The 14,520-nt window shown below is 42.5% G+C and overlaps 1 protein-coding gene across 1 annotated transcript in view; it reads right to left on the bottom strand.

The window, feature by feature from the left end:
* The window catches only part of VPS50 (VPS50, EARP/GARPII complex subunit), a 147,074-nt gene that overhangs the window by 8,111 nt on the left and 124,443 nt on the right, over positions 1–14,520 (bottom strand). The window contains exons 18-23 of the mRNA XM_018557585.1: positions 12,922–13,098; positions 11,119–11,237; positions 8,969–9,075; positions 6,615–6,736; positions 3,400–3,480; positions 2,499–2,647 (exon numbers count right to left, since the gene is read on the bottom strand). Of these exons, the coding sequence (XP_018413087.1) occupies positions 2,499–2,647; positions 3,400–3,480; positions 6,615–6,736; positions 8,969–9,075; positions 11,119–11,237; positions 12,922–13,098 (755 nt within the window). The remainder of the gene's footprint in view (positions 1–2,498; positions 2,648–3,399; positions 3,481–6,614; positions 6,737–8,968; positions 9,076–11,118; positions 11,238–12,921; positions 13,099–14,520) is intronic.

The following is a 14,520-nucleotide window of genomic DNA, read 5'->3' as shown; positions in this document are numbered from 1 at the left end:
CTGAGCCAAAGAACTGAATCCAATGAATAAAAAGAGTGGACTGGAGATGACATCACTGGGTCTAAAATAAGGTATGTAATGAAAGGGGAAAGGTTTCATGTAATAATATAATTAGAATGTTAATGAGGGAAGAGGATCCAGGGAAGGAGAAATGTAAGCAAATTAAACTTCAAGGAGAACTATGGGGTTAGGGCTTTTTTCCCCATGGTTCTCCTAAGGGTAACGGGAGGACACAAACTAGCGTCCTACCGTCACCCAAAGCTCAGTATACCGCGAGCTGTTCCTTGTGGTATACTGAGACGCCGCAGCCGGAACGGATCCAGACATCTATGTCTGGATCCACCCAGATGCGTGAGTGACAGCTGGCTCTGCCTATCTAGAGGCAGAGCCAGCTGTACCCGCCCCCTCCCACGTCCGTTCCGCCAGTCAGCGCTGGAGGATCGGAGCGGGGAGGGAGGAATCCTGTCCCTCCCCTGTCACGGCTCTCTGCCGGCACAGGATCGAGAAGTGAACGAGCGCCGGTATGTGTTCGCTCACTTCCCAATCTACTGAGTCGACCTGTGACAGTTTCATTGTCACAGGTCGGCTAGAACTATGAGGCTGAGTGAAATTCACTCACCTCACAGTTCTCCTTTAAATTTACAGCGGTGTGTTCTGAGGTTCAGTTTTAAATGAAGTGGGCATTTTTTCCTAACCTGCAGTCCTACCAGGATGCATAATGGTGTCGCGGGTAGCCAGGCTGCCTTTACTTTGTGAAGGATGCTCATTTCAATGACACCTTGCAGCATCATTAGCATATTCTGGCTGACATAGCACTCGGGGTCTTCACAATGTAGCTGCCAAGTGAGCACCATACAGGGAAAACAGGCTGCTGAAGTGACCTCCATTAAAGAACAATATCAAAAGATTCTACTTGAAAGAATGTTAAAAGCCTTTTAGAAAATCATCACAGAACAAAATATCTTTAATGAGCGCATTTTATACACTTTTCAAATGGCTTGGTAAGAATTAATCAGCAGTGTGAATCAGCCCTGTGTAAGCTTTAACTAGACTTAATGTGACACTAAACTCAGGAATTAAATCTTAAAAATACATTCAAGTACCTCAACTATTAACAACAACAATGTATCTTATTTGTGTATCACTCGGCTGGAGATCCTCCAATCATCTCTGAATTGGTGCTGACACTGTCCTTCCTTCTGGAGGGGGGCTACTTTTGTTCCCCATGGTCCCTGTGTGTGTTGTAAAGTAGACACCGCTCCAAGTTCACTCCCGGGATGGACTACAATCTCAATACAAATAAGTGAACTAAACATGAGAGTCCATCACAGGAGTGAGCTTGGAGCGGTGACTACTTTACAACACACACAGGGACCATGGGGAACAAAAGTAGCCCCCCTTCAGAAGGAAGCACAGTGTCAGCGCCAATTCAGAGATGATTGGAGGATCTACAGCCGAGTGATACACAAATAAGATACATTTTTGTTAATAGTTAAGGTACTTTGAATGTATTTTTAAGATTTAACTCCTGAGTTTAGTGTCATTTTAAGAATTATTATTATACAGGATTTATATAGCGCCAACAGTTTGCGCAGCGCTTTAAAGAATTGATATAGGACTTCCGTTCCTCACTCCCATTAGCTGACCCAGAGTGGCAAGTGTGTGAAGGAGAGGGGAATATGTGCTGCTAGGGAGGTAGCATTAAAGCTGAACACCAGGCACAAAAACATTAATTTAAATAAATTCCTCAATAACCACAAAGAGTATAAATCAGCTTTGTGTGTATCAAATGCCTTTACAAACACAGATATTAGCTTGTCTAATTAGCAGTGACATGATTGTGCTGTATATAGGCTGTGCAGAGAGCAAAGCTGTGGGAGGGACCCAGCAGGCCCCACCCACTACAGAAAACTACAGGAGGGGGTAGATACCAGACTGGTCACCCTGCACAAGGAGAGAGGGCAGCAGTGAGCGATCTTTATTACAGGAGGGGGCGAAGACAAGACCAGTCACCCTGCACAAGGAGAGAGAGCAGCAGTGACCAGCCTTTATTACAGGAAGCTCCAGTTTTCACACTGGGTCACTGCACAGACCAAAAAATACACAAAGCACGCTGAGATTCAAGGAAGAATACACATGACTCTTGTATTTCTTGTATTTAGACAATATTTGCTTATAATGGAGTTCAGCTTAAAGGGATTCATTTGCTACCTGTATGGGCAAAGCAAAGGTCTGTATTAAAGATCAGTTTTGGGAAGAAATGGCCTTTAATAAGTTATTAATAATGGAAAGAGTAGAATTACACTTATAAGAAAATTAAAAAAACATTGCGCTTCATCTACAGTCATTGAAGCTTAGATGGGTGAAAGGGTAGGACTTTCCCTATTCTGATTTCTGTGTGCTGGCCATTGTGGATCATGCAGACTGGCCATGCACACTACTGCTGCTGGTCCGTAGTGTGTCACTCAGGATGAATACACCTAGCAGGGCATACTCACAGGGACTCTGTGGCCACCACTCTCTGGGAGAGCCCATACAGGGTATTGCTAGATGTCAGAACCACCAGATGGCTAAGATGTGGACTCGGTACTTTCTCCTTTCTTTCCTCAGACGGTGCCAAGGATCCAGCATTTTCAGCAGACACTTCCTACAAATAAACAAAGCCAATACAACGGAGGCTTAGCTAGGAATTAACTGCACCCCAAAAGTAGGACGCAGAGCCCGTATATGTAATTAACATAAATGTCCAGTATACAGAATTCAATTAATTTAAAACATTAACACACATTAATAAGATTATTTAGTGCAATCTGATCACTTTTACATGTAAATTTCCCTTTAAACTAAAGTCTGATCCTTTACCTGAATCCAACCCCTAAACCTAACCTCAGGTGAAATGTACACTGGCAAGGTTATTCACTAAAGGGTGAAGAGTTTGGAGAAGGCAGGAGAAGTGAACAATCTAGGATAACATCGCTGATTTGTAAAAATTCTCCAATTCAGCTCACTTTCCAGTTCAGCGATGTTGTCCTAGATTGTTCCCTTCTCCGGCCTTCTCCAAACTCTTCACCCTTTAGTGAATAACCCTGTAAATGTAATTTAATTACTTCCTGCAAGATTGAGTACATCACACCACATTCACGTAATTCAGGCCTTCACACCGATCGATTTATTCTGCGGCTCGGATAAACATTCAGAACGGCACTGCAAGGTCAACAATTATTATTATTATTATTAAAACAGGTTGAGAGTGCTTCAGCTTTGAGGCACTTCTTATATTGACACAGGCGGAAATGGCAGAATCGCATTGTATACAACTCAGGTATGTCTCCAAGAAGGAAAACCTCTCTGTGACTATAACCAAAATGTACATCTTATGCACACTTGACAAAGTCTTACCAAATCAATGAGACTTTCCTGGATTCTGCTTAATGTTGTTCTGAGCCGACTGCTGCTTAGACCGAGCCCAGTGGATTCAAACTGAAATAAAACAGAAGAATATCAGGGAAGACTTTAGCATAATATAAGAGGTAAAAAAAAGAACTTCAGACTTAGTGAAAACCTTTCAATGGTTTCTAATGGTAGAGCTATTTTGATCCCCAGATACCCTTTAAAAACAATTTTAGGAATTGATTCAGTGAAGAAGCTTTCCACATATGTTGCTTGGAATTGCAACCCAACTCTAGCTAGGAGGGTAAATGAATTGCCTGGTAGGAGTGAAAAAAAACCCACCCAAAAAAAAAAAAAAAATCAGCTTTTTCTGTAATTCTCACGCTATCTCTGGCCACTTTCTGTGAGCCCAAGGAGTAGTGGACAATCCCCCTGGGGACACGTCATCATGCCTCCCGGGATTCACCTGAGAATGCTGTTCCGTGGTGAATGCACTGACATTACTTGGTGCCGTCCTCTGCCGGATTCAGGACCTGCTCATCGCCGTGTGACTGCCCAAAAACTGATGGATTTCTGGTATTTGTGCATAGGGGGGAAGGTCTTGTTTGGGATCCAAGAGAGTTAACGCTGTCATTTTCTCTCAGTTCATACATTTTTCATTTTTAGATTATTCTCTAAATACGAATATATTCAGTATGTTCGGAGCTGTCCCTGGTACTGATCGTGTGTTTTACATTGAATTGCACTTTGTTCCATCTATTCAAATTGTTCTGGTGATTCACTTTCAACCCTTTAAGGCTCCATTCACATGGGAACTTATGCTGCATTCTGGCATTCCTATGGCAAGAATCCCAGGTGTGCCCATTCAGGTGCAGCCGCTGTACCCATTTAAAAAATGACAGTTGCCGTATTTGCATGTACATGGCATGATTACCTGTGGATCGGGATAGATGATTGTCCCCGGGGGGCAGAATAGATGCATCCAGGGACAATCATCTACCCTCAACAGCAGTACCATGTATTATTACATGCAAACAGCTGCTGTCACCCCGTCATTAACTTCAATGAGTACAGGGACCCCTGGCTTTCCTGGCGCAGGAGTCCGTAGCTTCTTGCCATATGAATCCCAGAACATCCCATATGAATGTAGCCCGATTCAATACACTGAAACAAGTATGCTGGGTAGAAGTTTACTTATTGCATACTTGTCCAAGGTCAATGACTCAAGAGGATTATTACTTTCGCTGGCGTATCAATTTTCTTATTTTTCACACATTGATCTGCATTTTGGCCTGAAGACTACTTAAAACATTATATATTCTCTGAAAGCAGGGGAGCCATAAAATAAAATCAATGGAAGAAGGGTCACCAGCACTCCATAATGAAGAAATTCATGTAAATTTATTTACATAGCTCCACATAGCTCAAAGAAAGCCATCTTGGGGCCACGCAGAGTCCTTTCCTCAATGCAAGGAGGTCACTGTGTTGCCTTGAGAAAGGGACCTTGCGTGGCCCCAAAACATTGGCCTTCCATCACCTATGTGATATTATGTAAATACATTTACGTTGATTTCTTCATCATGGAGTGCTGGTGATACTTCTTCCATTGATTCTGTTAGGCAGGGCACCATTTGTTGCTGCCACTACGAGCACCCTCTCTATTTTGGTCAGTACGCTGTATGGAGTGCAGTTTTGGATTGTATTAAAGTATTTATTAAACCTATATTTTTATTTTAAAAAAAACCCCAAAAACTAAAATTCATTTTATTGCACACAAATACAATAAAATCCCCAATTCTTCTGTAGAATGTAAAAGATGGGACTGTGTGAGTAAACAGATACCAAATATATCAAGTCTTAATATTGCACAAGCCACATAAAAGCAAAATAAAATGATACCTACAATTGGTATGGGCGGCAGTTTAAAATAGGATTTTGGTATCAACCGTAAAATCTGTTTTTGGAGATCATTTGGAGGATTTGGAAACTGGCAAACAAAAAAACCCAAAACAGTCAACAGCCAGGATGACCCCTCCCACTCCCAGCATGCCTCTGTTTTGCAGAAAGAAGAACTAGGAGAAGATCACAAAAACACACTGAGGGCATGACATGCAAAGGCACAAGGATCCGGACAGATGCATAATGAGACTAGCTCAAGCAGCATGTAGCAAAGTCTTGAAGAGAAAAATTATCTTGAGAATAAGAAAAAAACGCTAATAAAATGGTTAACTTTCTCAGTAGAGAAAAAAACATCCATCCTTCCAGGACACTAGCAAAACACACAGGCATGCTGGGAGTTGCTGGGGTTAATCTGGCGGGTTACTGTTTTTGTTGTTGTCAGTGTTCAAGTCCTCTTAATATGGCATGCGAGGCAATATCTGTGTTATGCATACATTAGGCATGAACATGCGCCCTAGGTGAGCATATCTTTATGTGTTCAAGGGCAGGGGTCCTTTAAAATATCTATATCTATATATATATATAAATATATACACACACACACACACACATATATATTTAATTATATACAAATACAAATTGTATCATGCATCTGCCTCTGGGAGTCATGCCTGTAGCGGTCACAGTCTTGCAATGCCTTGCCCCAATGGGACTTGTAGTTGCACCACAGCTGGAGGGAGTTTTCTTCTCCCTTCCTTACAAACAGGATGATTACAGACAGTAGCTGATGTGCTGCTTTCCTAGGACACAGCCGTCTACAATCGGACAGTCGTGAATCTGGAAGTGCTCATAACAAGTGCTCAGGTGGTGGGTCAATAATGACCTGCACCCCGGGTAGAGTATTGAAAGACCATGGGAAGTCCTTTAAGCCAGAATAGGACTGGTGCTGGAACACAGAGCAGGAGAGTCTGTGGGAGACAGCACCGGACAGAAAAGAGCATTGCAGGTTTATAATGATTACATTTTCTGAATAATTTTTTTTTTTAAAAACAACAAAAAAAACAACCTTTCAGAAGATGTATTCTTCTTCTTATTATTGAGGATTATATATGATATAGCGCCAACAGTTTGCACAGCGCTTTACAATATAAGGAAGACCTTAGAGTTACAATACAAATCAAGACAAGATGGTTAGGAGTGCCCTGCCCATGATGGTTTACACTCTAAAATGGCAGCCTATATAGTTATCTTATAAAATGTTTATTTTAACAAGGTAATCTGTTAAACAAATACAATGTGAATGGATAGTAAAGCAAAAAACCTACTGCATCATTTCTTCCAAAAAACGTATAGACGGCGTACAAATAGTAATCAAACAGCTGCGACATGCAGTGAATCACATCAAAAGCGATGGGTTTCAGTATAGTCATCATCTGCATATACTTTCCTTAAGAAAGAAAAAAAAAAAAAGAAAAGAAGAAGAGGAATTATTCAGAATGATATAAAAAATATAGGAGGAGGATATCATTGTTAAAACTGAACGCCAGGCACAAAAACCTTCTTTTAAATATATTCCCCAATAGCATCAAAGAATATAAATCCACATTGTGTGCATCAAATACCTTTGCAGACCCATATTTTACCATAAAAGTAGCAGTGACATCATCACTGGGCTCCACCCACTACAGGATGCCTGCAGATAACTACAGGAGGGGGGGGAGACAAGACCAGTCACCCTGCACAAGGGGAGAGAGCAGCAGTGACTGGTCTTTATTACAGGAGGGGGCGTAGACAAGACCAGTCACTCTGCACAAGGAGAGAGAGCAGCAGTGAGCGGTCTTTATTACAGGAGGGGGCGGAGACAAGACCAGTCACCCTGCACAAGCAGGGAGAGCAGCGATGACTGGTCTTTATTACAGGAAGCTCCAAGTGTCACACTGGATTACTGCACAGATCTGGAAGAAATACACAAAGCTCATCGAGATTAAAGGACTAAAATATTGGACAATATTTGCTAATCCCGGAGTCCAGCTTTAAGCGGGTATAAACACTTTGTAGGATGGTGAAACAAAGAGATCACTTTAGAAGCCATCTCGGGCCATTATACCAGCCATAATTTATTCTTGACATGATAGAAATGTTGTACCAGAGGTTTGTTGCAATTTTTAAGGTTGATTACTTAGAACACAAATATGTTGCAAGAAAAGGCATACTAAATATTAGACATAAACGTCAAATAATGAATGATAATAAGGCAAATGAGACAGCAATGTCTGAAATACGAAGAAAGGAAAAGGAACACAAAAACTGTTTGAAAAGTGTTTGCAGCAGAAGATGATTAAAGTGCAACAACTGTTAAACATCTATACATGTAAATACATACACCGTATATGACCAACAGCTTGTGGAAACCCGACCATCACACCTATATAAACCTGATGGATATCTTATTCCAAAATCATGGCCATTAATATGGAATTGGTCCCCCTTTGCAGCTATAACAGCCTCCAGTCTTCTAAAAAGACTTTGCACAAGATTTCGGAGTGTGTCTGTGGGAATTCCCGCATATGTGAGGTCAGGTACTGATGTTGGGTGAGAAGATCTGACTTGCAATTGGAATTCCAATTCCTACCAAAGATGTTGAGTAGGGTTGAGGTCAGGTCTCTGTGCCGGACACTGGAGTTCCTCCACACCAAACCCATCAAACCATATCTTTATGGAGCTTGCTTTGTGCTGAAGGACACAGTCATGTTGGACCAAAAAAGGTCCTTCACCAAACTGTTACCACATGGTACTAAGTGCAAAATTCTGTAGAATGTAATAATGTGAAAGGGGTGTCCATATACGTCAGCCCATACAAGTAAGTGTAATGGTTAGGTGTCCACATACGTCAGCCCATACAAGTAGGTGTAATGGTTAGGTGTCCACATACGTCAGCCCATACAAGTAAGTGTAATGGTTAGGTGTCCACATACGTAAGCCCATACAAGTAGGTGTAATGGTTAGGTGTCCACATACGTAAGCCCATACAAGTAGGTGTAATGGTTAGCTGTCCACATACGTCAGCCCATACAAGTAAGTGTAATGGTTAGCTGTCCACATACGTCAGCCCATACAAGTAAGTGTAATGGTTAGGTGTCCACATACGTCAGCCCATACAAGTAAGTGTAATGGTTAGCTGTCCACATACATCAGTCCATACAAGTAAGTGTAATGGTTCACATACATTAGGCCACATAGTGTGTGTATATGTTAACTGTTCATGAACAAAGATATTTTAGATTTTCCATCCCTTTAGGACTGGTGACAATAGTTATCAGGACAAATAGGAAGGGCGAATCTCCCCAGCAGGGACACAGATGGTATATACTCTTTGCTGAATTTCCTCTTTAACAATACAAATAGCTAAAATAAATTTTTCATTTTACAGGCATAGCCCGGCAAACATGGCTTTCCCTAAAAAGACAGCTGCAGCCCTCCCGATGATTGCTCTGCTTGTTCTAATAACCGTAACAAAGTAAGACAGTAATTTCAATTTCAGAATTCAATTATGAAAAAGACAGGCTGTGTTTATATTACCTGCTTGTCACTATTCTGAGCGGGCGTCTCCGAGATGCGCGGCATAAATTAAAAGGGAAGCTTGTACTAGGTAATTAATCAGCAACAGGCTTCTACTTACCAACAAGCCTTATTACGTTGAGCGTTGTATTGGTAAGGATGGGCGCATTCATCTTGTTCAGGCTGTAATCTGATCGCTTCCTGCTGCGCAGAGTCTCTCTCGAAACACTTCATTAAGACGCAAAGAGAATGGGTAAAGGTCAGGATTAATATGAATGCTGATCTCTGGGATTTTCTGATATGGAAAGAAAATGTTCAAGACAAATAATCGCCTATTTGCATGAAGCTACTCATAGCAGGGAGATGGTGGACAGGAAATCTGAACGTCGCATGATCACTCCACATTGCTAGGTAGTCTAAAATGGAGCGAGTGCCACGGGCATGGCAATGTGGGGGCAATAGGAACATCAGACTTTGTGGAATACTTGTCAGACTGTTTGTTTGAAACAGGGCATATTTGATCACCTGTGTATGTATGCATGCATGTGTCTATATATTAGGTATGCACCACAATTTCAGCCATCATGGCACTTTTGGCAAATTGCCGAAAGTGCCATGATGGCCGAAAATGTGGCTGAAAATCCAGTGTATCCCTGACTTCTCTCCTTTCCGCTGAGCACACAGTACACGCCGTTCTGTGTGCCTTCTGATGCAGCAGCTGGCACCAAGCAGGGAGAAAAGCTTTTAGGATGCCGAGTGGTGTGGGGCGATGACAGTTGTCATCGGTGCCAGAGGCCGAGCTCTCTTCCCGCCCCTCCCGGCTCGGCCTCCTGGAAAATGGGGTGGGTCAATCACCACAGGGGGCGGAACTCTCCTCCCAGACCTTCCAGCTCCGCCTCCTTTGTCAGGATGGGGAGCAGTGAGTGGAGAAGAGCTCTGTGATCTGTTATAGGAGGTGGTCTTCCCCACCACGCGCTCGGCCTCCTGTGACAGCCGATTCAGGATGGAGAGCGGTATACAAACATTCACTGATCAGCTGATTGGCGAGTGTTTGTAAATAATTGGATATAGTGTGCTTACTATGTCAAAGTTATGAATGAACAGGAAGTGATCTACATCACTTCCTGTTCATTCATGATTGTGCACATAGTAAGCACCCTATATCCACAATGTATTAATGGACAGGAACACTCAGTATAGAGGCTTACTGTTCATTCATAAAAGGGGCTGCAGAAAAAGAGATTGAGGACAAAGAGTACTCAATCTCTTTTTCTATTATAAAAGGGAAATTTCAGGGGTCTGTTTAGACCCCCGATATTTCCCTGAAGCCCCCAACAGTAAAGTAAAAATAAAATAATAAAAAAAGAAATTTTAAAAAGTTTGGAAAAAATAAGTAATTTTCGGTTTTGACCTGACAAATTTTTCACACACACACATACATGTGACTGTTGGGATTCTGAATGTAAATCAGAAATGATAAGAGACGCTGACCCAGCTTGGCTCACCGTCACAGGAGAGCCGCTCTACTGGGGATGGCACTGGAATGCGTTTAGAACCCCTATGGACAGAATGATCCAGTAGCTGGACACAAATAGCTAAAAAGCCCTTAACAGACTTGGGGGAAACCCTAGGCCCCACGTTGGGGAGCGGAAATAGATTCCGAATAGAAAGACTCTATAATAATAGGGGTCCCAGGTTCCATATTAAGCGTTGGTTCCATTTGGGGATACAAGGTAAACACCCCCATTGGACATGGGAGGTATGGGCTGAGGTCAACTGTAGCAGTAAGATTGACTTCTGTGAGTCTTTGAAAAGACATACTGTGCCACTTGGCCGTCAGCAAATAGGCCCAACATAAGGCAAGGCTGCAAGTACTCATATACCTGTCCAGCTGGTGCGGATAGGGATTTTGCGAGTCCTCAGAGACTGGGTCACACAAGATGCTGCGCCATGGCTCTGGACCTGAAAAGATCTCTGCAGTTAACTAATAAAAGGTCTGCAAAGTGCCACAATGCAGAGCCCAGTGCCTGAAAAGTCACATTCCAGACTACACTTGGCAGTCACCAAGAAAATAAATGTAATGATTATTAATAAATACAGACCTGCATTAATATCTGAATTTTACTTTGAAGGTGAAGATTCATTTAAATAGGTGACTCAAGCCACTAGATGTATTCCCCCCATTGCTAAGTATTGTTGTCCAGGTTTCCTGAGCCATGTACCAAGGCAAACATACAGCACAGAAAAGCTAGTAAAGGTGTGAATATTCACCTCTTCGATGGCGCATCTCCGGTCTGCTCATCCACATAATCCCGCTTCAGCTCTTCTGGTACATCGCTGTCACTGTCGTACTCCTGATACGCACTTTTTTCCAGCTCATCAGATTCATACTGTGAAAACAGAGCACAGGGATTACACTCCATTCATTTCTTTTAAAGGCCTATCCATTGTCTCTGTGGCTTACTTCAAATCACAACGAAGCAGAAGCCAAAAAACAAAACATTTTCTCAGTGTTCAGACATGCACAAATATTAAAGCGGACCTTTAGACTAAAAAATCTAATTCTCCCAATGCATCCCTCTATGTATGATGATTGATAATAACATAGACAGCAGGTGTAAAAATGCTGTGATTGTGAAATACTGACACTTGCAGAGCATTCACTTCCTGCTTTGAAAGGGCAAAATGACTTCAGTTTGGCAAAGCAATGCACACTGGGATTGCCCTGCCATCGGCAGAGCATTGCTGGGAAATCTCATCTGTAATCTCAGGAGACCTCAGGGAAAGGCATTTTCCTACCCTGAGATGATGTGCATGGTCACATGTCTGGTCACATGTGCCAGAAATCCAAGAAGTAATAGGAAATCCTAGCAATCTGCCCTTAGTAAACATGGCCACTGTCAGAAGACTGGGGAAGAAAAGAGAAATAAGTGCACTCGGGAATACCAATGGATACGCGCGGAAAAATGCCACAAAGAAGCTCCTGTACTTGTTTGGGCATAAGGCGTTTTTCAGCGCGTTTGCACAATGCATACAACACAATGTCAACAAAGAGAGGATGAAACAACCTTTATCCATGTTCCCTTCTGCCATGGGGAACTTTACAAAATGTTTTCTGAAGATGGCAGAGGAGGGGACAAGGATTTTTGACTTCAAAACCTATTGCATAATTTCCAAATGTAACCCTGAAAATCCTTATTTTAAGGAGGAAAAGAAAACTCGTGCTCAGCCCTTCTTTTGGCACAGCTTGGCAGACACAGCTGGGCAATGCAAAGGCATTGTAATGCATGGAACCGACTGGGATCTGCAAAACACTCACTTTCCAGATGGTTGGTAATAAGAGACAGAAGAATGAGCTCTACAAAGGCTGCATTAACACCTTCATGACCAGAAGTCATTACAGAGGACTTGAACTGTGGAAGCTGCTCCCAAAAAGGCAAGCAGAAGGCAACGACTAAGTCACCATTATAACCTGTGTTCTCAAAAGGGGCTGATCTTTTCCCATTACTGACTTACCATGCCTTGTCCTGCATGGTCTCTGTATGGCGGGGGCCATGCTAATAAAGAAGCAAAACTTTGCCCCCTCATGTCAGAGCCATCCCCCTGCTGATCTGATAACTGCTGGAATAATTAAAAAGCAGCAGGAGATGTGCAGACATCACAGATCCATAGAAGCAGGGAGATCCTTGTAATGCAGATCCTGAGGTACAGATTTCTCTCCAGCAAGTAGAACAGTTAGCAGCACAGCAGTGACATCATCAAATAAAATATTACATTATAAAATGGAAATTAGAATTAGAAAATATATTGTTTGCTATTCATACTTTATTATGAATACATGTCCTCTAAACCTCCCAATTTAGAGGACATGTAGGTCCTCTAAATTGGGGAAAAAAAGTACGCTTGTTATATTCAAAAAGGGAGCTTTTCAAAAGGACATGCACCCCTCTTTCTGCATATCGTTCTCAGGGAGACATCAGCCTATCCAAGAACTAGCTTTAGGGTTTAGTTTTGTTTAGCGAACTGCCTTCTGTTCTTTTTATCAGCATCTTTGCCTATAAAAGGATACCTTACCCCATTGGCTGCCAGCACATCCTCTGTTTCATCATCCTTCATAGAAGCTTGTATCTCGAAAGGATTGCCTTCACTGATATACTGATCAAACAAGGACAATGTAGCAGAGTCAGTTGCAGACGCTTGTTTGCTTGGTGACATCGATGGGGAACGAGACTGAGTTAAACACTTAAATTCCTACAGATGGGAAGGGAAAAGTAAAAAAACAAAACAAAACATTAAAAGACAAACATTTTCAAAAACAAGAAGCTTTTGATCAAGGGCTGTTTTTCTAATTTTTGTTTTTCTCGGAGACATCTCTTCTTCTAACGCTGCCATATCACACAGCAGGGAAACCTGTCCTATTCCGTTAAAGTACATGTAAACCCTACCTGAAAGTATTCTGTGCCTGAGCAGCCTTAATGTGAGCAGTTTTCTTCTTCTGCAGTGGTAAGGTGTTGGAGGCTGGAGTACAACATTCCAAGTTCTGTAAGGCATTTGCCTAAGAGCCCATTTGATAACGCACCATACATTGCGGTGTCAAAGCACTAAGGTAATGCACCTGCATTGCAGCACACCATAACCCACAGTAATGCACTGCTGTGTGTTGCTGTGCGCTGCATTAACAAAAATGGTGCAGATCCAATTTTTACTCCATTGTGGTGCATGGTAGCCCATTTAAACAAATGGGCTGCCTTTACATTACATAGGTAAAGTGTCTGAGTTCAATGCACCACAACAGTTAGGCTTGATGTCAATGGGCCCTAAGTCAGTGCCCTTCATTTTGGCATTCCTGGGACACTCCAAAGATAACCTTACATACGTGCAGACCCCTTTATGTGTCTATTGAATTCCTGCTGTTGGTTTTACTTGCTTAAAGTGAACATGTGACCCCCCGTAGAATAAAATGGCGGCAGTTGCAAATTTGTATGTTCCACGATATTAGCGCAAACCCCAACATTTGGTAAAAAATGCACTTACGTTTAATGTAGTGCCCCAAAGCACAATTAAATACTCATTTTATTTGTAAATATAAAGGATGAAGTTACAATGAGTAACTAGATACCCAACATGCCAAGGTTGCCAATTGTGTGCGTCTGGGAAACGGCGACAAAATTCAGTACCCCAAAAAGTCCAAACACAAAGCTTTAAAAGCCCCTACAGGTCATCAGTTTAGAGATACGAATAAATATTGCTCTCACTTTGGCATTCGCGGAGCCAAGCAGTGGGAGCTGAGCACTGAAAGCTCAGGGATCGGAAGTGATGCAATCCGCGCCGCTCCTGGTACCATAGAGCGGGGAGGAGGTCGGTGAAGGGAGGTACGCCGATCTCCTCTCTAGCTTCCCGCCGGCACCCGACATGCCGGTCCTGGGCCTGCAGGAGGGTGTCAGGTCCTGGGCCTACACGGCGGGTGTGTCAGGCACTTTACCGGCCTGTAGAAGCGATCTGTGTTTTTTTTGCTAAAATTAGGTACCTCGGCTTATATTCGGGACGGCTTATACTCGAGTATATACGGTAATTTAGTTGTCCCCCTTCACCGCAGGTACAGGGACCTAGCATCCAAGATATTCTTGCTAAGAGCATGGATACTAAGTAATATTTAAGTGTAAGACTTTCAGA

The sequence above is a fragment of the Nanorana parkeri genome, unplaced genomic scaffold, assembly GCF_000935625.1.
Source record: "Nanorana parkeri isolate BGI_ZX_2015 unplaced genomic scaffold, ASM93562v1 scaffold291, whole genome shotgun sequence".
Classification (NCBI taxonomy): domain Eukaryota; kingdom Metazoa; phylum Chordata; class Amphibia; order Anura; family Dicroglossidae; genus Nanorana; species Nanorana parkeri.
The sequence above is the reverse complement of the archived record's forward strand: the minus strand, read 5'-3'. Positions and strand labels throughout refer to the sequence as shown.